At 38.6% G+C, this 25516-nt stretch overlaps 1 protein-coding gene across 1 annotated transcript in view; it reads left to right on the forward strand.

Moving 5' to 3' along the window:
* LOC140238497 (E3 ubiquitin-protein ligase mind-bomb-like) overlaps positions 1–25516 on the forward strand; it is a 30539-nt gene extending 5023 nt beyond the window's left edge. The window contains 18 exon segments of the mRNA XM_072318402.1: positions 4091–4288; positions 5167–5279; positions 6254–6361; positions 7394–7501; positions 8823–8979; positions 11223–11416; positions 12089–12237; positions 13723–13748; positions 13751–13878; positions 14832–14986; positions 16336–16465; positions 16990–17208; positions 18149–18324; positions 19814–20061; positions 21950–22127; positions 23134–23269; positions 24259–24372; positions 24929–25516. Coding sequence (XP_072174503.1) covers positions 4091–4288; positions 5167–5279; positions 6254–6361; positions 7394–7501; positions 8823–8979; positions 11223–11416; positions 12089–12237; positions 13723–13748; positions 13751–13878; positions 14832–14986; positions 16336–16465; positions 16990–17208; positions 18149–18324; positions 19814–20061; positions 21950–22127; positions 23134–23269; positions 24259–24372; positions 24929–25336 — 2945 coding nt within the window. The 3' untranslated portion in view covers positions 25337–25516.

Raw genomic sequence — 25516 nt, forward strand, 5'->3', positions numbered from 1 at the left:
CTTTACCATTGAATTAAAGACATTTTGAAGAAATGTTACACTTCAGAATGAGTTATACTTTTTGCAATATTTTTTTTTTTAACCACAATCGTCTATCATTTACCACAACTCCATGTAACACTTCTTTATTTTGAGGAGCTTATATCTCATGCCTCACGTGCCCTGGTTTTGACCCATCATCTTCCTCTTCCCTCTCCCTTTTCTATGTCCACCGTGAAGGTAGTCTATTCCTGTCATTCATTACTCACCTTTCCTCTTTCTCTCATTTCATGGAATTTATCTCGTGTGTGTTCATGTGCAATGCACTCCCGTTAAAACGAAATGCTCAGGACCGGCAGTTTTTTAGTTTTAGTTTTTGTTTTTTTCGTTTTAACGAAATTTCATTATAACCGAACAAATATAATATGTAATGTATAACGATAAGAAGGAAACCACGCATAAAAAATTCTATTTGTTGAATCCTCATCATACGCTGGAAAGCTATGTGAGATGGGAAAATACCTTTTTAATTTCGTTTAGATATTACATTTCAAAAAGAGCATAAAGTTGTTTGTGTTGTCACACATGTGTAGAAAATGACGGTGTAGGATTTAGTTACAGTTCGCTATTCCAAAGGTTCTTTTCTTAGTAAAATACGTTACTCCGAAGGCTCCTTATTCCGAAGTTTCGCCATTCCCGGAATTCCGATGGTTTGTTTATCTGAAGGTTCGCATTTCTGAAGAATCATTATTTCGAAAGTTCATAATTTAGATCAAAATAATATATTGTTCATTTGCCGAAGGTTCGTTGATCTGAAAATGAAATGAGGTTCGTCATTTTGAAGGTTTATAGATCAAAAAGTGAGATAGGTTCACTATTCAGAAAGTCCGTTGTTCCGAAGGCTTTTTCATCCGAAAATGAAATAAGGTTCATTATTCCGAAGAAATTTTGTTAATGAAAAAAAAATGAGAAAGGTTAGTTATTTCGAAGATTTATTTATCTTAAGACGATTATAAGGATTGCAGTTCTTAAGTTTTGTTAGTGTACTCTCCTTTTTCCACCATGGATTAACGATACTTTTTGTAATGTTCCGATTAACGAACGTTTTGAATTCCTATCATTTTCGGACTAACGAACCGTATAAGAATGAGAATAAGGACCATATTTTATCATCGGATTTACGAACCTTTGGAATAACGCCAAAATGTGCTTAATAACAAACCCTATTTCATTTCCAAACTAACGGACATTAACCCCCTTTTCAGACGCAAGCCAGTTTATACCAAAACTCGATAAAGAAACGACGTATAAAGAATCATCGTATAGCCGATAGACCGTTCAGACGCTAATTTCGACCATTCCGGAAAAACGTCGTATAGATGTGCAGTTTCTCACTGCGCACGTTGTTATGGTCATGAGTGACAGGTACAAGGTCACCTTTCGTGCTCGCTCCCATTAAGCCCCGCCCAGTTATACCGTTCTATGGTCGCCATACGTTCAGACGCACAATGCACACGATGGAATGCTGATTCGTTATCGAGTTCTAGTTCGAAACGATGCTCTGACCGTCGTTTCGCTATACGTCGTTTCGTTATACGTCGTTTCGTTAGTCAGCGTTCAGACGTATAAATTCATCGTATAGCTATACCGTTTTGGTATAGCTATACCGTTCTAGTATAAATTTTTTGCGTCTGAATGCCCTGTTAGTTGTGTCAGAATCTGTATGTTTTGTATTAAAGGACTTCGGAACAATGAAACAAACCTTATCTGAATTCAGATTATTGCATTACAATAACTGTGCGTGATACACGGAGTGAACATTCAATGATGCGTTCGCTCAAGCAGAGACGCTTTAAAAATGCTTGTTCCGCTACGCATTTTCGAATGCGATCCGCATTTCGTTATAACAGAGCACATTTCTTTTGTTTTTCTTTGTCAGTGGTGCTCAGAAAAGACTTCGTGATACGAAAATTTTGTTATAACCGTCTTCGTTATAAGCGAATTTTATACCATAGACTTTAATGGCGATAATTTTGGGACCAGAAGTTTTGCTTCGTTATAACGAAAATTCGTTATAACCGTGTTCGTTGTAACGGGAGTGCACTGTATGTTTATTTGTGTACTTCGTCTCTGTCTTAATTTGCTTTCTTTGCATTATTTCATCAATTTTGTAACTATTTTACTGTTATACCGTTAACGCTCATTTCAGAATTGCCCTACTGCATCATTGGGCATTAACAACTAGTATATCAAGAATGTGGGAAGAGATTGTCACCTCCTTGGTATGATCACCGCAGAGCATTACCTCCCTTGACTATTACTCCTTATTAAAATTAGGCTCCAAACAGTCACCCCTCTTACAATAACTCTCCCCCAGAAAATTACGTCTCTCATTGTTATTTTCGAACAACGTTTGCTATTTGAATTGAAAAAAAAAATCATATCGTCTGGTTTTGGTCGAAACCTAACTTCAGGTTTTAAACATCTTTTGGGTGAGAAAATTAGAAACCCCTTACGAAATATTAAACAGCATGTTATTCCAAGAAGGATTCAAGTTTTTGTGAAAAAAAAATACTCTTGAAATGGCCGGGATAATACAGAGCAGCCCTATAATGTAAAAAGGATTCTGTCAACTACAACTCTATAGATCTATCAAAAAAGAGGGTGCAGGACAAAAGACTTCGTTAACAACTAGGGGTGTTTTGTAAAAAAAGAAAAGAAATACCGTTAAACTCGTAATATTTTACTCTTTCTAAGCAGACTAAATTATATTTGAACTGGATTTCCCCTTAAAGAACATAGAGAACATTTAATTTGAAAACTAGCACAATTCTACTTGCATGTAAAACAAGCTGTAATTTTACTCTTATGGCAGATTAGGCCACCGTTTGATAAAAGTTGCCAGTTATAGGACATCTTGTTAGTCTCTAATAATTTCAATAAAACCATGGGTTCTGCTTGATTGATAAGCTCGAGTCACCGACTTGTTACCATGGACCTGCTTTGATCGATCTACAACGATTGGTAATTGTGTGGAACTGACAGCTTGTCAGGACTGACTTCATAAAACCGTGCCCGGATCCTATCAGAAATTATGGCTTTATATCGAAGGGTCCCTCGCTAATGTTAAGGAAATATGAATTGCAGTGAAATCAACTCTCCTTTTCTTATGTTTATCTTCTAATGTGTTATAACGGTAGAAAATGACAAGCCAAGAGAGTAAATGATGACAGTGTAAGAGAAAGGTGCATCTTCTGATATGGTGTTATGAACTTATGGAAAAATTACAAAGGGTGGTATCTTTCGGGGGGCGGGGAGGGAGGGTTGTCCAGTAGGTAAGTATCAGGAGGGGGCGGGGGGGGGGGTCGGGGTATGGTTATGGGGGGGGGGGGGGTAGTAATCCGGGTGGTAGTTATCCGGGGGTAGTTATCCGGGTGGTAGTTATCCTGGGGGTAGTTATCCGGGGGGTAGTTCTCCGGGTGGTAGTTATCCAGGGGTAGTTATCCGGGGGGTGATCCAGGGGGTAGTTATCCGGGTGGTAGTTATCTGGGGGGTAGTTATCCGGGGGGTAGTCATCCAGGGGGTAGTTACCCAGGGGTAGTTATCCGGGGGATAGATGTCCTAAGGGTAATTGCCCTTGGGGGTAGTTGCCCTAGGAGGGTAGATGACCGGGTGGTAGTTGTCCTAGGGGGTAATGGCCCTGGAGGGTGATTGCCCTAGGAGGGTAGTTGTCCGGGGGGTAGTTGCCCTAAGGGGGAATAGACCTGGGGGGTAATTATCCTTGTGGTAGTTATCCGGAGGGTAGTTGCCCAGGGGGTAAGTGCCCGGATACGCAACACACACATATACGCACACGCACGCACACGCACGCACACACACACACACACACATATGCATAATAATATGTATTAATACGTGTATATTACAATTTTATTTCTTTTCTTTTAAGTATAGGATGCGGTACATGTATTGGGTATGATTAGTTTTGTTTTTCTTTGTCTTGTCTTTGTACCCGTGCATTCTACTAGTCACACTTCTTAATAATAATCATTGAATATTCACTTATCATTGTTGCTGCCATGGCTATATTGCTGTTATTGCCATTACTCAGGTGGACCGGGCGAAGAAGGCAAGGTCGTCGAAATCACGAACCATTCTGGCGTTCCTCGTTCCGCTGCACTAGTCCAGTGGGGCTCCACCAAGTCCACCAGCAAGCACCAAGTCGGCTGTAACGGCAAGATGGAACTATCCGTTGTCAAAAGTGGAGCCCCAGGACCAACCTTTTACCCAAGACACTTGCCGCACTTGGGTAAAATTGTCGACCCTATATACCTGTACTCGTTTTCAATTTAAATCAGAGCACTCCAATCCCTACTAACATTCTATTCTACTAGTAAAAACACTGGACCCGTAGATATTGACTTCTCCGTTGTATAGCCAACACAACGCAAAGATAAGAAACAAAAGTTCATGCAACTCTTCGTGTCCGTCTATAAAGATTGTAAAATGGAAGGTCACGATGTAAAGCAATACTTTTTAGATGTGCATGGATCCCCGGTGGAAATCTTAACAACCCCGAAATTTTCAAATCCGCCCATCCTCTATCGATTGTACCTGTTCGTAAAGCTTCATCTGTATCAAACTGAAACCAAATTCCATACGCTTTTGGCCAATGTGCAAGGTACAAAGGCAGGTTAGGCAGCAGCATTTTGCTTGTTTGTTTGTTTACCGCAAAGGCTTTCCCCCCATTATTTCGTGGGTCATCGAGGATAGATTTCATTCTCACTGAATTTGTCAATTATGTCATCAGTTGTGGTCATAGTGGTACAAGCTCTATCGTCGTTATAATTGTTTGCTGGTGCCAATGTTTTTTCATGTTGGTAACATCAATCGTATGATCACTTTCTTTAGTTTCATCTGCATCGCTGTTGTTATTTCAGCTATGCTGTCGATATCATAAAAGCATTATAATTATTCAAACCGAATCGATTTGGGGATTATTGGTAATGACATTCATCAGGGAATTCGAATATGAATTCAAATTAACTTCTATCTGTTACCGGATTACACGCCGTGATACAATGATGCGAAATAAACTAAAAAGAAGGAGAAAATGAAAAACAAGATCAACTTGAAGCTCCTAAACTGATTTTTACCTGTCTCTGTGAAACTGGTTCTTCCTTGCAGGAAAGGGAGTTTGCCTCAAAGTTGGCGATTTCGTAGCGGTTACCTTGGATACTGAGGCGCTAGAGGCAATGCAGGTGGCTAGTGGGCTGCAGTGGACCGCCGAGATGAAAGGGGTGTGTGTCACACGACTCTTTCGTAGATTTGTTCTATAAGGTTAACGACATTATTTTCCGTTTCCAGATGAAACAAAAACCTAGCTTTGGTGCTTCAGAATAGTTCTAAATAATTGTTAATTAGAGTTAGAAATAACCAATGTAAAATTTTTAATCAGAGTAATCAATGTTAAGTGTTGTTGAATATTCAAAATATGTACAATAGTTGTAATGAAATTGTTTTTAAAATAAACCAACTACAGTTATGGTTTATTGCGAGAAAAATAATGACATCTCCTTTATGTAAATTAGGCTTTATTACGAAATATTTATAATTATGGTAAGTTGTTTTGTCATACAACTGACCTGCACATATGCATCAAATGTGATAACCTGGAACGCTTTTATATCCTATATGTAGCATAACCTTTTCAACCTTCCTAGCATATTTGGAAATCCAAGCAGCAGCATCAACAGCAGCAACAACAACAACAATAACAGCAACAGCATCAGCAACGACAACAACAATAACAGCAGCAACAATAACAACAACAGTAGCAGCAGCAACAACAACAACAAGACCACAATTTGAATTTCCAGCACTTAAAATACACTAAAAGAGTAAAACGCAATTGTTCATTCCCGGAGAGAGTATCCTGATACTTTCCAACCTTACCACGTAAAATGTGATATTGCATTGAACCCCCAAACAGAAAAGTTTTTGAAAAAGACGGTGTTTTTTTTTTTTTTATACTTTGTGTTACGGTTATAGATAATGCAATCATTTTAGCATATTTGAATATTCCGTCACCAAATGCCAATTTCACCACACACACTTAAAAGTTGGTATGGATGTCTGAAAACTTACAGGCAATATAAAGCATTCAGAGCTGGCGTCAAACAAACTCTTGACTCATTATTTCCTAATGTGACCAGTGCCAAGTCTTTGTTTCATAAATTGTATTATTCTCTTCCAATCTACCCACGCTCCTCAGGTTTTTGGGAAAGTGACTAAAATCTCAAAGGTGGATTCACATGGGAATGTGCATGTTGTCTACGGTAGCAACAAATCGTTTGTCTTTCATCCAGAAGTTCTGAGCAAGGTGAGTCAATTCTCTGTCTCTCTGCATGTGTTCTTTCCTGTCGTATATATCTTATTGTGCAACTATAGGGATCAGTTGTGACTAAGCGAATGTGGGAACCGAATAGTAACATTCCGAAATACGATGAAAAGAATACTTAGTAAGCTGATAATATAGTTCACAACATGAATAACTGCAAATTTATTGATTTCTATATCACAGAGACACGCACACACACAAAAAATACTCTATTCCTTTGGTAAAATGCACGTCGTCTCTCCTTTTTAAAAATCTTTTTTATTTCGTATAATAATAATACTAATACATACAATGAATAATGAAAAATATGTATATAAAAATAATGTATGTATATGAATATATAATTAAATATAGACCCCTATATATATATATATATGAAGAGTTTGTTTGCAAAAACCGATAAGTCCATTTTTGCAGATTTTGAAGTACGGTCTCTGTCATAAAGTACAAAATAATACCTTTTAAATGATATATTGGTCACTACACATAAAGGTATATTTTTGAAGTTATGGTCAAAAGAAGCAAAAATTTTCTTATTATTCTCTTTATTTTTCTTGACCTTTTATCGCAAATATCTCCATTTGACAAATATGGACTTATCGGTTTTTGCAAACAAACTCTTCATATATATATATATATATATATATATATATATATATACATATTACTAGTATATATATGATGGAATATAGCACCCTATATATATATATATATATATATATATATATATACACACATAAATTATATAACATACATGCTTAACATCACTATGTATATATGTATATATCTTTTTTTTTTTGGGGGGGGGGTGGGGGAGGGATCGTTTGTATTATCTGTTGTTAGACATAGTCTGTGAATTCTGAATTGTGAATCATGCATAGATTTTTATCATCTGTAAGTAAAAGAAGAAAAAACTGCGTTTGCTTATGTTCTCATCAAATCTCTGTGCTTTATTAGTTTTGCTTGTTCTTGAAATTTAGTTGTTGTTTCTTCCAATGATATACGTCAATCTAGATTCCAAATCTGGGCAAGGGGGATCGGGTCCGTGTGTTACCTGACCTCACCTACGTGAAGAACCTTCAAGAGCGAAGCATGAATGGTTGGGTAGACGGTATGGAGAAGGTACGATCACACGCTCGAAAGTGCATGATTACTCCCTCGATATGGCTTTTCTTTGATTCCTCATACACGATAGAACTGAAATTTAGGTGGTAAAATCGCATGTATTGACAAATTTCTTTCACCAACACAGTTAACGAATAAGATTTGTATGGCTATAGCTCACGGATGGGTGCTCCAATCATTGTGCCGATGCTTTGCAAAGTCCGATATGCATAGTCATATCGTGGTTGTTTTTATAATGCTTATGATGTGGTAGAATGTAAGATTAATCCATGACCTGCATGATATGTAATGCGTAACAGATAAAGTGCAAGCAACAAACGTAAAACTAAGAAGAAAAATGTGGGTTTTTTTTTTCGTTTGTTTGATATTTATTTTTGATATTCATTTCAGCCATGCTAAAAAGGGTTGCTTTTTACTTTGTGTTTAGCATGCAAATAAACCAACTTATTTCCTATATGATTCCTCAAATTTTCATTCTATTTTAAACAACCTTAATTAATTCATTGTACGATATTCCGGATGCACTGTTCTTGGCTAGCTGTGAGCGTTTGAAAGAAACCCATTTTCAAAATCATGATATTTACTCAAAGGCGCTCGATCTCGCGAACGGATTTTAGAATTATTTGAAAATGAGAAGTGCATGTTTGTATTTCACTGTATAACGGAGGAGCGTGCATCTATTATATACATCGTTCATTATTTTTGTCACCTTGATATACATGAAAGAATTTGATTAACATGTTGTCCAAATATTAACAGTCGGGTTCTTAGTAATTAATCGCATTTACATTTCATTTCATTTATTTTATTTTCCATATTCAAGTAATTCATAATTGTATCAAAGTAACAATCATCATTTCGTACAAGCAGGTGAATATATACATACATACACACACACACCCACACACACACACACACATATATATATATATATATATATATATATATATATATATATATATATATATATAATTATGATGTTCTACACACATTTTTTTTTTTTTTTTTTAATAAGACTGTCTTTTTTTCAGTGTAATTAGTGACCCTGCACCGTCCCTGTCTCAATGGTGCAGGGAAAGTGACTGTTCCAATCTATGCTGGAAACAACAACCAGTGCTGTTCTCTGAACAGTCAACCATCGGAGATGATCAAAGGATGATAAGATAGTAACAGTTTTCGCGACAGTCCCTTGGAACATTTTGGTAAAATTGGTTTTTGGCAAGGTCTTTGACTATTTCGAAACGCATCAATTTCTTTCTAGCTGTATGATACGTGGTAATTGCCCTCATTCATACGCGCGTATCTGTTGTCCGAACAGTGTCTCGGTCTGCAGGGAGAGGTTAGTGGGGTGGACATCCACAAGAACGCCCGAGTGAAGCTGGTGGGCATAATGAATGAGCTGTCGTGGCACCCGTGCACCCTCGAAATCCTGAAGAAGATCAGTCCGGACGCTCCTGCCTCGGACATCCTGCCAGGTTTGCTGCAAGGGAGAGGCTATAATAAGGTTTGGGATGCATGGAGGACGTTCATAGGGGTGGGGCGTTATAGGTTGGACGAGCCGCGATTACAAGGGGGTGTTTGGACTTATACGGGGGATATTACACCACGGTATTCTTCTGGGTAATTGTCTATCTTAAGGCCGTGTCACACCATAACGCGGGATTGTGGCGAGGAGGTAGTTTCTAGCACGTAGCAGATTTTCAGCGGGCGAACAAGAATGTTTGCAATTTTCATTCATGCCTTGTCATACCATACGGGGGAACTTCTGCGGCTTGACTTGCGGGGAAACAAATTTACTCCAAGGAGCTCTCCGCAGTTGGTCCGCACCTGACAGTATCTAGCGCGTAGTTGCCCGGAGGTGCTCACGCAAGTCCGATTTAACCGCAGCCAAGTTTTGAGCATGACCAAAACTTTTTTCCGGGTGAGTCGCGGGAATGCCCGTAGAGGTCCACGCAGAACGCCAGTAGGAGATCCTTAGCGGCAGTACTTCCCAGGCATTTCCCACGCAGGTAATTCGCAGTCCCGTATAACAGCGAAGATAATGAAATTCAGTGAGATTTCAGCCATTCCATTAGAGGAATTCCTTCACTAAGTAATGTTGTCAGACCCCACGCGACTGGTACAAAGGTCACACAGTATACTCGCAAGTATAACGCGTCCAGCAAGTAAGACACGTGCGCTGGCTCGCACAAATCCTTTTCCGCCCTCAGGAATGTCCGGTATGCTAGAAAATCCCTACACGTAACAAGCCCGAGTAGCTTGCCCGGAAAGGTGTGACAGGGCATAAACACGGTTGCGGGTAAAAAAAAAAAAAAAAAAAAAAAAAAAAATATGCGTGCGCACCTCCGGGCGACTACTTTTGAGATACACGCTATATAGGTACTGTTATGTGCGGATATCTACGTGGACCTCCGGGTAGTCAAAATTGTTCTTTGCAAGTCGCACGTAAGGCTGGTGTGACACCTCACACCCGTGTCACACCTCTCCGGGCAAGCCTTGCGTGCGACTTGCAAAGAACAATTTTGACTACCCGGAGGTCCCCGTAGATGATCCGCACATGACAGTACCTGGCACGTATCTCAACCGTAGTCACCCGGAGGTGCGCACGCATATTTTTTTTTTTTTTTTTTTTTTTTTTACCCGCAACCGTGTTTAGGCCCTGTCACACCTTTCCGACCAAGCTACCCGGACTTGTTACGCGTAGGGATTTTCTAGCATAACGGACATTCCTGAGGGTGGAAAAGGATTTGAGCGAGTCAGCGCGTGTGCCTTACTAGCTGGACGCGTTCTACTTAAATTATACTTGCGAGTATACTGTCTTACCTTTGTACCAGTCGCGTGGGGGCTGACAACTCAGTGAAGGAATTCCTCTAATGGAATGGCTGAAATCCCACAGAATTTCATTATCTTGGCTGCATACGGGACTACGAAGTACCTGCGTGGGAGTTACCTGGGAAGTGCTGCCGCTAAGGGCCTCCTACTGGCGTTCTGCGTGGACCATTCCGGGCATTCCCGCGACTCACCCGGAAAAAGTTTTGGTCATGCTCAAAACTTTGTTGCGGTTAAATCGGATTTGCGTGAGCACCTCCGGGCAACTACAGGCGAGATACGCGCTAGATACTGTCAGAACTGCGGAGAGCTCCGGGGAGTAAATTTGTTTCCCCGCAAGTCAAGCCGCAGAACTCCTCCAGATACGGTATGACAAGGCATGAATGAAAATTCAAACATTCTTGTTCGCCCGCTGAAAATCTACGTCGTGCTGGAAACTACCTCCTCGCCACAAGCCCGCGTAGCTTGCCCGGAACGGTGTGACAAGGCCTTTTGAAAGGCAATGGAGTTACGAGTACGTCCTGGAAGATATCACTGCATAAATGCATAAATGCCGGCATAAATGTCGTCAATTTGTTTGTAAATTCTGAAGAAGGAAAGACGAATAAGGAGGAGGAGGAGAAGTTGAAAAGAAAAATGATCACTCAGGTCACTCAGATCATGATATTATTAGGATTGTCTGCCATTATCAATCATCCGGTATCCTGATTTATTACTTTCTTTTTCTGAATTGAAACATTCCGTTGTATTGTGCGCGCAAGGCAAATCATGGATAAATTGAACTCCAGCTCACAATTAGGAAAGAAACAAAAACCACTGTCATTTTTAACGTTTATTGAATTGTCGTAATAAAACCTAAGCCCTGTGATAACCCGTGTTCTTTTGTTAGGTCTGGATGACGCTGAGGTGTTCACGAAAGCCCTTATGTCGTTGCTGGGAATACATGCAGATGATGAGTTGGACTCCTCGTCGAGCCCCTCGTCGGACGATTCGGGGGACAAAAAGGACGAGGAATTCATGGAAGTGGCCAAAGCCGGCAAAGTCGAACGTGTCGTGGAAATCATCACTGAATCCCCAGATAGGGTTAGCTAACCACACTAGCACCCTTTCCCAACCCTCCTCCATTGATATAATATATATATATATATATATATATATATATATATATATATATATACAAACATACACGCACGCACATATAACCACACACACACACACACACACATACACATTTCAATAACGTTCATGTGGTCTCGAGGGTCAGCAGTTATTGAATATCAACGGGCTATAGGCTAAAGTAGGACCCTGTTCGCCATAGAGCCTTCCTGCACCTCAGTAAATGTGTATGATAGGTTACTAGTACTACTTCTACTACCAATGACTACTTCGACTACTACTATTGCCACTACTTCTACTGTACTATCACTACTACATGCTGTAAAGACTATACTATTGATAATATTTTACATCTTTAACATCTCCAGCTCCTCCTCCTTCCTACCTTCAACAATATTCAATTCAGCTAAACCAGAGTCATGCTAATAAATCTACTCTATTACTTCTGTAACTATCACTGAGTACAATGTGCTATCTTTATATTGTGATCTGTGCCATCAAAGTATGTATGGACTTTATGCAAAAGTATGAAGTGAAATCAAACTTGTCTGTCAAACTACGGTTAACTAAAGCATGCTCAACGTAGTGAGTTAAAGTTGTTTAACGTTCGCTGTTTTCCTGCGCGTCGCTCTCTTTAAGGTTAATCACAAAGTGAATGGAAAGACCGCCCTCCACCGTGCAGCAGTGCAGGGGCACATTGATGTTGTCATGGCACTTGTGGAAGCGGGAGCAGATGTCAATGCTACAGACAGTTCTGGAAATACTCCTGTAATGTTTGCTGCTGAAGGGTAAGGCTCTAGCTTAATCCTAACAATAATCTCTGTGTTCTAGAATCATAAACATGTCCCGATAAAAGCAAAGTCTCTCTCTCTCTCTCTATCTATTTATAATATGCGTATATATATTATATCATAATGTATATACATTGTGTCTGATTGCTACGACACAATATATTCATACTAGAAGGAATCGCACAAAAAAAAAAAACCACAAATGATCATCGAAGTTTGTGTTTGTGTATCGCTTTATTTTCATCAGTAATCGTAGCTGCCTTTTTCAAACTTTGTGGTCTTTAGGTTGGTCCTCACCCTGACTGAAATTGGCCCTCTTCTTGAATTTTTCCCAAAGTACAACCTCATACATGTATAGACGTAATCTATCAAACATAATATGTTTCTTCCGGTTTCAGTTTAATTTTATTTCCGTTTTTTCCATGAAAATCATATATAAATATATGATAGCTGTATGATCAACAATCTACATTACATCTGTCTACGTCTTTAACCCTTTCCGTACTTAATTCTCAAATCCCCATTGACTTATTACATGGGACACCAGGTTCCGATCGGGGACGGGTTGAGCATGAGGAAGACTATTTGTGTGCTGAAATCGTATGGGCATTAATACCAACACATGCAGTCTCAATTTATGTTCCATATAAATGTTCTTCTCGCTTTAATTTCCGACTGTGACTGACTTTTTTTTTTTAAATTCCGTTTTTCTTCGTCTCTTGTTCTTTTCTTCATCTCTTAGTCCTTTCTGCTCTTGTCTTTCTGCTTAAAGTCTGATTTTTGTCTCTAGTCTATCCAGCTCGTGTCGTGTGTGGTCCAAAATCTGAGCTTTGTGGCAATATCAGTTTGTTCTTTGATCTCCTTGACAATACACAATCAAAGAAGAGGACATTTGTTATGTATGAACTCTCGCAAATTTTACAGCTTTCAGAACGATTCTTTCTGTTCAAAGTCAATCGAATTGAAACAAAACATCGAACCTGTCTAATTGGTTAGTTTCCCGGACAAGCCCCCAAAATTCCTTACTACACACTTCAGACGAGAAAGAATCGCACTGACCATCAAAGGCAATTTATTATGTAAGGTACTTTCCCTATCATTAAATGTTTTCTGCAAAGTAAAGCAAAAAGGTAGAATTTCAACAATTACAAAATAAAGATGGCAATGACATGTCAACTCTTCGGGATAATCTTCAATGATAATTTTACCCGGGACAAAAAACAAAACAAAAACAAAAACAAAACAGCGGTTTTTTGTTTGTTTGTTTGTTTGTTGCTTTTTAATAATCTTGGCTGTTTATACTGTGACTTACAGATGATGATAAGCATGGCTTAATTTAAAAGGTCTGAAATATAAAGGACCAGGAGGTCCCCTGGATTCTTAACTGCTGATGGTGGACTCTTCAGGGGAGGACAAGGTTGCAGTTTCTCACTTTCTCGTTGATGATGTTTCTCCATTCGTTTTTTTTTTCTCTCTCTGTAGGGATGAACCAGCAGTTGTCAAGTATCTGTAGGAAAGGGGGCAGATGTGAATCAAGGAAATAAAAACGGTCGCAGAGCTGCTCATCTAGCCGCCTACAAGGGTTTGGCCGACTGCATGCGAATCCTCATCAATAGCGGCTGTGACGTCAATCTTCAGGTGAAATATTAACGCGTCAGTACTTAGTCCGCTCATGTCACACGTCTGACCTCAACAGGCCAACAGGGCAGTGAAAAATATACCATAGTGGACCCCGTTATAACGAAGTCCTCGATACCGGAAAATGTATTTCGTTATATCATAATTTCGTAATAACTGAACAATAAACAATAAAAAACAAAGCGTGGATATTGTTCCGGCATGATTTCTTTTTTTTTTTTCTTTTTTTTTACATCGTTGTAACCGAAATATCGTTCTTACTGTGTTCGTTATAACGGGAGTGCACTGTACTTCACACCCGATCGAAATGTTTTGTAAGATATATGCATAAATGATTTATGATACTTGTAATCACAATGAAGACAGTATTCATATGTCTCAGTTTGATGGAGCAGTTAAGTCAAATAAAAGTATATATGAAACAATCTGAAACAGGATTCGATACCAGTAGCAAACTTCGACCTATTGATCAGATTAATGTCATGAAAAACGATACATCAAAATGCCAGTCATAGAACGATTGAAAGGGTATTGATGAATATATTACATAAACATTTAATGAACAGGAGCATTACCGCAACATTCGCAAGTGAGAGAAATATATATGTATATATATATATATATATATATATATATATATTATATATATATCTTTTTTTTTATGCTTTTCCCAACGTATAGTCTAAGTCCCAATGTAACATCTCCAGTGTCTCTCAAATACTACGGGTTATCATCCTCACCTTCATCGCTGTTCATGTATAGGCCTGAGACGCACGGTTCTCGTAACCACAAGACGCGTGGGCTTTATGACTCGTGGGTGTTGGACTCGTGACGTGCACCCCTTGAACCATTAGCTACTGTAGCTCCATGCTTGAACCTTCCGAATGTCATTTGTGTGTGTGAGAAAAAGAGGTAGAACATCTTACACGAAGAAATCTTTACCGTCTTTAAAGGATGACGATGGTGATACCGCGATCCATGACGCCGTCAACAAAGGGGGTGTTGATGTCGTCGAATTGCTGCTCGACAGTCGGGAGCTAGATTTGACCCTGACTAATAAGAGAGGCCTAACTCCACTCCAGTTTGCGGCGTTCCTGGATCGGCCAAGGTACTTATGGTTTGTTTCAGTTGAATTTCATGTGCATGATCTGTCCGTAATTAGCACTTAGAACCGTAACAAGCATATTCAGTCACTCACGTGACTGTATCGGGCTTGCGGAATGCATTTTTCCAAGTCAGACACTAGAGCCAGTTTTTTTTTTTTATTATTTTGAAGCATCGTCGCCTAAAACTTGATTTCCCTTTGTCTGGTAAATACTTTTATGAAGGCGTATGGTCCTTCATTAATGGGTAGTGTCTTTTCTAATCCTATATGATGGCGCATTGTGTGAAGGAAATATGAAGTTGGCAAATAATTGAGCTGCTCCATCACTTCTCATTGTGTTTTTCTCCACATTTGTAATGAAGTACTGTAGTTTCTGACATTCAGACCATTTAAAAATATCGATAAAGTAGGCCTATAGATTTCTACTTGCCAAGTACTTTGATGAAGGATAACTTTTTTTTTTTTTTTAGAAGAGTTCAGTTAATACATGAGAGTTCCTTTGCGGTTACAATGCACGAGAATATCGGAAGAACAATTCAAACTGACGGCATTCATTTTGCAATTCACAGAATGTATAATATGGAAGTAGTAGGCCCCTACCCCACCACATGAAATTTCTTTTTTTTTTAAACTTTTTTGTGTGTGAATGACCTGTTAACATTCAAGTTTCAAGGCTGAACTTTGTAAGAGTTTGTTTTTATATTTTATGAAATATAAACAAAAGTAATAGAATAGAAAACTTGTGACGTTCGTACACTTGTAAAATTAGGATTTTTTTGTTTATGCTTTGTTCGTTGGACTGAATTTGTTTCATGAATTGAGGACATTTTAAGGAGATATTTGTATGCTGGTTTTGACTCATTCTGCGCCTTCCCGCGAAGTATACCTAAGGATCTAAGGACGGTTATTATTGGTGTCACAGTATAATAGCATCAGGTGAGCAGCGATCTATCAGTTGTCAGGATCGAAGTAGGAACTCAACTGTAATTCCAGCTGCAATTGCAACTCTCGTTGGAGTTTCACCCGTCTGTGACGGTAGTGATACGGCGATGTTAACAAATAAAACTCTTGTCATCGTGTGTTAAAAAAATCTAAACAAAAGATATATATCTACATAGTATAATGTTATACACATACAGAGGAAATTGTGTTCACCAGATTTTTCAAACTGATTGGTATTTGCAAAGGCAAGGTACATTTATTATGAACTATTATGTGGGGTGACAGCTTAAGAGTAGTACATGACGGATTGCAATAATAAAAAAATAATAATTATATTATTCATTAATAACCTTAGAAAGTTTGATCATACACGAAGGCACAATAAATCCCTGTCTGTGTTCCCTCAACAGTGAAGCAGAACTGATTGTCAAGGCGTTCCCAAAGTCTATTATCATTCCCCGAGAGGATGGGAACACCGTCCTACACATAGCCGCTGTCAACAACCACGCTGCAGTCATTAAAAAGATTCTAGCCGTTCAGGTATAGGCACTCTATACTTTTATGAAACATATATTTTGAATTCGTAATACAAATTAATTAGTGTAATGAAATACAGATTTTGATATCACAATCAATGAGCAGTATAAACGTCATTTTTTTTTCTATTAACAATACAATTATTTCCTTGGGGTTGCAAGGGATAACACAAAAATCAGGGCGTGAAAGCATTGCAACCCTGGAAGAAATTCTAAGCACAATAATATTTTGTGATGTTGAGGTACATATATAGAGACAGTTAGACAGTATAAGCAATGAAACTGATGTACAAAGTAGAGATTCCTGCCCCCCCCCCCAAAAAAAAAAAAAAAAAGAGAAAAAGAAAAAAAAAGTTATCAGAAAAAAAATTATGAACCAACCAACAAAAGAAGTAGTGCTGTTTTGAATCCTTTTCTGGTCAAAGGATATTATCGTCAAATAAAGTTATCCTCTTATGCTCAGTTGCGAAATTGTATTTCAAATATCATCATTATGAAATAATATAACGTACATGCTGTCTCCCGTAGGACCATGGACTATGTCTGGACTCCAAAAACGAAGATGCACTGACTGCTCTGCACCTCGCGTGTGCCAAGGGCCAGACACAGTGCATCGAGTTGCTTGTGGCGGAAGGAGCGGACATCAACTGTCAAGGAAAGGACGACCAGGGCGCCCTCCACCTCGTGGCATTATCAAGCAGGAGCGAGGAAGATGTAGAGGTCAAGGACACACCCACACTTCAGAAGGTATGGGACGTCCAAATACTTGGAAGTCCTCTTCTTATAACAACTCGACCACAGCCGTATAATTGACGACATAATTGTCTTGAGCATACTAGAGTCGCGCAATGAGAGAAGGTAATATCAACATGATCAGTGGAATATAATTTTACAAAACTTGATAGTATATATATCTAGCATGACCTGAACGGCTGGTAGTCCGTGATTTAGAGGCAAAAGCTTTGACGCACATCCACAGCAGAGTATTGGAAATTATGTTAATAAGTTTCTTTGCAATGTTTTAGAATGTCCTTTGCTCATACTATCACTGTTTATAAACGTTGATGATGATGATGATGATGATGATAATAATAATAATAATAATAATAATAATAATAATAATAATAATAATATATATATATATATATATATATATATATATATATATATAGAGAGAGAGAGAGAGAGAGAGAGAGAGGAGAGATAATACATGCATATATATATATATATATATATATATATGTATACCATAACAAAATGCATTTTGTTATGGACGCGCTACCAGTGACGACGCGTCATCTATTTTGTTCTGCTTCAAAATAAAGTGTCAAATGTATTGACTTGACAAAGCCCTATGGGCGAAAATTCGTCGAATTTACGTCTCTAACGGAGTTATATTGACCTACTGTTGTATATATTATATATATATATATATATATATATATATATATATATATATATATATATATATATATATATATACATGTCTTTGTACTTAATTGGTGTACTTGGCACATTCTACATGCTGTTCTATTTTGTTCTAAAGAAGGGGTCATTTATACACACGTATAATGGCTAATCCGATGTCCTTGCAATAATATGTAACAAAAATTAAGATGATAAAGATTGACAAATTACTTATCATAAAATTGAATCATAGTGATATTTTCAATCGCCAACCTGCTAGATCCGTCAAACTTACCAGAAACACGGTTGCAAGGACGCCGCATCCGCACTGCTCGTTTTCATGGTCAAACACGGAGCGTCTGTTACCCTAGAGAACATGAAGTGCCGAACTCCCCTCTCCTACGTCAAGGACCAGCAACTAAGGGCGACGCTGAAGAAGATTGCTCGGGGAGAGAGGTGGGTTTCCAAATCCCAACCTGATTAGTCAAGATTAGGGAACACGGCCACCTGCATCCCTCCGTCTCTCATTTTCCTGCTGTGTCCTCTCCATCTCTTCTTCAATGTCATTAAGGCAGTCAATGTACATGTAATTGACAACAAAGAGAATATCTACGCATTGTTTTTGTTTCTCTCTCTTTGCTGTTTCTCTCTTAGTCTAGCTTCTGGACTCTTTTTAATCGTAGGGGTGATTCAGTGTACGCGACAAGCCGTATGAGGGCGTGACACCCGAGGATTGCGATACGCCGAGAACTGCGATACCCGAGTTGGGCGCGCAGTCTCTCGATTATCGCAATCAGAAAATTTGCGCCCTCTCTTGGTTTATCGCACCAAGGAAAAGGGGATGGAGCCCAGACTACTTCTCTCTGGGACCTCCCTCTCTCTCTCTCGCAGTCTTTCTAGTCCAGTGGAAGGTATAAATGTAGAAGTCCTATTCAGTATTCCATCGAGTAACTATAGGCCTACTTGTCCATACAGTTTGGTTTGGTTTGGTTTTATTTCTGCACTTCTCATAATCTTAATGCAAAATAAAATCATTGATAATATTTGTCTACATTACAGACAACAGGATATACAGTGTAAACATATCTTTGCAAATCTATCATCAACGATGATTAAAAGGAATATTCATAAAGGGAAAATGCATCAGACCATTGTGATGGCAATGGGGTAGAAAGATTATTTTTCACTGATCACGGTCGAAATGACGTTCGGTGTTTTCCAGACTTCCCTCATTCCAAACAAGTTGCAAAACCCCATGGAAAACTCATGGAAGATTTACAACAAACATCTGCCACAGATTTCGCTATCACAATGAGTACAGCATTTGTAATCACTCAAGGGCATTTTTCAACGTCAAAGTTTGTAACACTGTACAGAAAAAATGATAAAATGATTAATGACACCAGCGTGCGACCAGGTAATTTTTTCTCGGAATTAGTTGCAATTCTTTGTCCGTAAGGACCGAGCAATTACTAGTAACGAGCTAAACATTTCAGCTACTTCTGATAAATCAGTCACAATGTTTGGAATCCGGTTTTTATATCTCAGTGTAGGGGTTATTACGTCAGGCAAGTCTCAAGCAGGCTTTCTAGAAATCAAAGACAGTTTTTTTTTCTTCCATGATGGGTAAGCCTTTAGTATGAAAAAAAAAAAAAGGTTAATGAACAGTTACTGGTCTACTGCAAAATACATCTCCGAACAGAAATCCAAATACAGTGTAGTCCTAAACCCTCTTACCCTCTGTAAATGACAAAATTGCAGACAATGCCCAGGAGCGGATGCAGGAATTCCATAAAGGGAGGCGTCTTTACAAAATTAAAGGGGGTGCACGCCCCCCATTTTTTCTTTCTATTTCTTTTGTTTTAACAAAAAAATAAAGAGGGGGCGTGCACCCGATGCGCCCCCCTCTGGATGCGCCACTGATGTCATGTGTTTGTGATTGCAGCGTCAGTGATGACGGCGTGGATATGTCGACATGGGAAGACCTCGGCGAAGACGAGGACGTGAAGACGGGTCGCTTGGGTGGCGATCCTGTTGATGAAGTGGAAAACAACATCGTCGATGACGCACAGACGGCTGGACGGACTCGACGTCGATCTGAGCGGGTTTCCGAGGAAGAGCCCAAAGAGACAGGATCGGCGTCCAAGACAACAGGATCTGGCTTAGCTGGTACATCTTCACCAGGAGTGAAAGGTGACACATATACACACAGACAGGCAGACACACATACACAGACAGACACACATCCACACACGTACACACTTTTTCCCCCTTAATATTGATTTCATTCGTATCATTTATAAATCAACCCATTCTTGGTGTAACATGAACAAAAACGGTACAAATGCAATTCAAAACACAAACAAACAAACACACACACGCACACACACGCACACACACACACACATACACACACATAGTGACATTCATTTGTAAGTGGCCTATAAGATACAGAGCTCAACATTAGCAGTGGCCTGGTGGCCTGGGGCCGCCAAAAATTGATGTTGGGCCACCAAATTTCCCAAGACGGTAAATTATTTTGTGGCCTGATTGGGCACTTGAGATAAAAAATGGATTGTTATGTTTCCATTTATGTTGGGTCACTACATTTCTTTTTAGGAGCACCAAAATTTAAGATTTAATCTAAGATTATAATGACCCAAACAGGACATCAGAGGAAAAAGTATAGTTGAGCCCTGGTATGCCCTGGCATGTATGTCACATATGTAATTATGTATATATATATATATATATATATATATATATATATATATATATATATATATATATATATATATATATATATGTTCATCTTGGACATGTGTTACACACACACACACACACACATATATATATATATATATATATATATATATATATATGTTAATCTTGGACATGTGTTACATATATATATATATATATATATATATATATATATATATATATATATATACACACACACATATATAAAACACATTTTTCTCTGTTGGCCCGATTGGGGCCGCTAAGATCTTTGAATTTGAAATTTCGGTGGCCCAAAATAAAAGGAAATTTATATATATAACATTGACATTTTGAACTTCAGCTGCCAAAAGTGTGGTGGCCTGATATCAAATTTTATTGGCCCTGGCCTACCACACCACACCCACTGTTCAGATGCCGAACCCTGATATATATTTATATCTATATATATATATATATATATATGTAGATATATATATATAATTATGATATGTATATACATACATACATGCATACATACATATATAAATATATATATATATATATATATATATATATATATATATATATATATATATATATATATATAATGAATTCTTGGGTGGCATCTTAATGAGACAACAAGGGGGTTATGATTAATACATTAAGGACACTGTAAACTTTAAGGAGACAGCTTTTTGTCTTCTTTTGTTTTTGCCTATATATCTCCCAATCAGAAAGTGTTTCACAGCTGACAATGCTATAGTAAACAATCTCTTTGATACACTTGAAGAGTTTGTTTGCAAAAACCGATAAGTCCATATTTGCCAAATGGAGATATTTGCGATTAAAGGTCAAGAAAAATAAAGAGAATAATAAGAAAATGTTTGCTTCTTTTGACCATAACTTAAAAAAATATACCTTTATATGTAGTGACCAATATATCATTTAAAAAGTATTATTTTATATTTTCTTACAATGATCGTACTTCAAAATCTTCAAAAATGGACTTGTCGGTTTTTGCAAACAAACCCTTCACTTTCTCCGATAAAAATGCCATCTAGTAGTATATAGCATATCTACTATGAGCATAATCATATATATGTATTTTTCTATTTATCAATAGTAATACAACTTTTTGAATTGCTTCTGATCTAATTTGACAGGCATCAATCCTCTGGTGTCAATGCAACTCATTATCTTCCAGTATAACCCTGGACTGTAATTGTATAGATTAGTGGATACACGTATTATGCGATTGTATATACAGTCACGGTCATAATGTCGTAAAATACAGTTCAGAATCATCATTCATTACTTCCTATATCTAACCCCACCCCTCCCCTCGTTTGTGCTTTAGTGTTCGACCTCGTACATCAGGTAGGAGCTCAGGAGCTCGACCTGGGTGACGTCATTGGGTCGGGACAGTTTGGCACAGTGTACCGGGCTGTCTGGCACGGTACTCCAGTGGCCGTCAAGAAAATCTCCTTCCTCGGAAGCAAGCAGAGTGAAGTGGAAAAAGAGGTCGCCATTCACAGGTGTGGCTAATCAACTACAGTATTAATTGCACCTTGCAGTTCCCCGAAGACTCAAAGAAGAAATTCGGTCCAAATTTAAGTTAGTCTGATGTGAAAGAGTAAAATATTAAGAGTTCAACAGTAAAATTTTGATAAAAATCGGGTGAAAAATAAGGAAGTTATGACATTTCAAAGTTTTGCTAATTTTTCAGGAAACAGTTCTTGAACGATCGATATGAATTATATGCAAATGGCAAAGTGAGCATGTCATCCCCTAACAACTTGCCATATACATGTAGCTTGTACATAAATTTTGAAATTTCTAGTTTTTCATTCAAACGCAATATGCCCGATTATGCCCAAGGCTCAAATCCCGATATATCTAACTGATCGCTATTCTGAAATTATTCCACCAGGAATAACATGTTCAGACTTCAATGACAGAAACCTTGGATTTTCAGGTATTTTTTAAAAGCATCAATTGAAAATTGTGAAAGTAGGACATGGTTAGCTCACACATTTGCATATTCATATCCATTGTACAAGAACTGTGTTGCAGAAATTAGCAAACCTTCAAAATTTCTTAATTTCCTTATTTTTCATCCGATTGCAGTCAAATATTTGCCACTGAACTCATTGGATTTTACTCTTTTCTTGTCAGACTAACTTATTTTTGGACTGGATTTCCCCTTTTAGGTGATGACCCACATAGTTATTTAGCCATCACTCCTGCATATCTAGGGGTGTAATTCTTGTGTATGAAATATTACTTTCTTTGTTTTCATCTCACTCGAGGAAATGAGGTTAAAATGAAAGAAAGAAGCACATTGGTGTACAATCGTAATTAGCCTACCACCATTTTCATAATCTCATGATGAAAGCTTAATGCTGCTTTTACGAAAGAACAATAGGCATACAGTGCTATGATGAAAAGCACATCACATTCATTTGATTAAAAAGCAAATGCCACCATTTGGGTACATAAAAAATGACCAAAAGCTTCTCTCATTACTGTTGCTTTCCTCAGGCGCGCATCACACCCAAACATCGTCCAGATGATGGCGCTTGGCTACGAGGGTTCACACGCCTACCTTGTCATGCAGCTAATAGATGGAAATGCTCTCGCAGATATCCTCTTTCCTACCAAGAGTGGACAGAAGAAGGTAAGATATTATAACATTGTTTCCCGTGCGATGACACCACTGCATGTAGACAAGCAGTAAAATATGGCATCGTTCACACAACACCTCACAATTCTATGAATACACTGCTGCATACTGATCCATCAAGACTTATGTGGGGAGATGTCTCCTCCAACCACAACTTTGTTATTATGTCTCGATTTTATTACCTAAGGTTCAAACAGGACTAATGATGGGGTCCATATATACAGCAAAGTTTTGTATCAACATGATCAAATAGTCAGATCATCATGTCCCCAAATTCATCTGGTAAAGATCATAATTATGTTACTCAGAAAAAAAAAAAATCACAGTGCAGCTGTAATACAACCAGCTTAGCTAAAGGTAGCACAAATTGTGTGCAGGTTCTTTGGTATTACTATACACAAGAGAGTAGTTTTAATACACAACGTATATGTGCCATTTGCTGGGACTTAATTGTGTTGGTGAAGGCTACCCCTTCTGATCATAGTTATAAACTCTCTGTCTGTTCTCCTATCTTTCTGTATACATGCATAAATCTTTTGAAATAGAGGGGAACCACAAACAATGAAGAAACAGTAATATAACAAAGCAGGAAATGAAAAGAAAAGCGCCATTTTAAAGACACTCATTAGAACTTTAGTCAGATACAGAAAATTATAATCTTTACTAGTTTCTGAAGTTGAATTATTAGAGTATACACAAGTGCTTCAATTTACAAGACATGAGGTTTATAAAGAGGCACAAGAATTGGGATTTTGGTGAAGGATACTTCTAGGAAATAGAAATAGAGAGAAAAAGAAAGAAGAGATGGCACAAAATAAGAGGAAATGTTCCAAAGGACTAAAATGAGAAAAAAGGAAAGTGAAACATGATAGTGTGATCTCAGTACCGTGATGAGCTTCTGTAGTGATACCCCAAATTTTCTGAGACGAAGCAACAATCTTCACATGATTTATTCGTTCGTGATTATCCTTTCATCCTTGCAGATGAGTCTGAGTAGCAAGGAGAAACTCCAGATATCCCGGGGGATCCTCCAGGCTGTGTCTTACATGCACGCCTGCAACATCCTACACCTGGATATCAAACCAGCGAACATTCTGGTGGGTATATAGCCTCATTAGTACCGGCTCCCTACTACAACATTCTTATTTCAGGATGCTTTATGTTTTGGTAACAAAGTGAAATAGAAAACTGAGTGTTTACTTTGATATGTTACTTCAAATTTACTATGCTCCATGAAAGGCACGCAGCTGGGATTATGACTCTGTGCGTCGATCCAACATGTGACTTGGCAGTTCTGCTAATAAACGTCATTTTCATTCGCTTTCTTATAAATTAAATGGTTATGGGAAAGGGATTTTGTTAGAAGAGAGACTGAATTACATATCATAGAGTTACTTCAAGTTGCCCTCTGTGGAAGAAATGCAAAAAGACCCCCCCAAAACATTAAGCAATCATCGTAACAGCTACTACAAGTACCATTTGAAGGGATAACATGCCTCCCCTATGAGATGAGGTCGTTACCACTGCTGGCAAAGGATTCATGCCAGGAAAATCTCAAGATGGTATCCAAGAAGTGACAATAACTTTTTCATGTATTCCTGGAAATACTACTTGACAATTTTGTTCCTTTTTCCATTGATAAACCCTATATAGATTGAGACTTTGACGAAGCGCCCATATATCTGCGACCTTGGCCTCGCCCACATCAAGAACCGCAATGCCATGTCTCAGTCCTCAGTAAAAATCCGTGGCACGCCCTGCTACATGCCACCGGAAACTCTGTCGCCCACTCCCGACGCCAAGCACAGCAACAAGCACGACGTGTGGTCTGTGGCGGGGACCCTGGTCGAGCTACACTCTGGGCAGCGTCTGTGGGGGGAGGGCCCCATACATCCACTAGCATTCCTGGCGCAGATGATGACGGGCATCGGAGGCACGCCGCAAGCCCTGGCGAAGGTGGAGTCGAGCATGAGGAGGATTCTGGAGCCATGCTTCAAGCGAGACCCAGACCAGAGACCGTCGGCGCAGCAGCTCCTGGAAAAATTCAATGCCCTCACGTAACTAGCCTTGTCTCCCAATCAGCATGTAAACTGCTTCCAGGCGATCGATGTCATCGTGCATGTATATTCCCTCACAAACACTTGGTGCAATAAGCCAGTTCATAACAAAGTATACCACAGCAGTATCCATCAAGTTTTCATGCTGTAGAGTGAATTGCATGCAGCTTGTTGGAAAATATGA

The sequence above is a fragment of the Diadema setosum genome, chromosome 15 (assembly GCF_964275005.1).
Source record: "Diadema setosum chromosome 15, eeDiaSeto1, whole genome shotgun sequence".
NCBI lineage: Eukaryota > Metazoa > Echinodermata > Echinoidea > Diadematoida > Diadematidae > Diadema > Diadema setosum.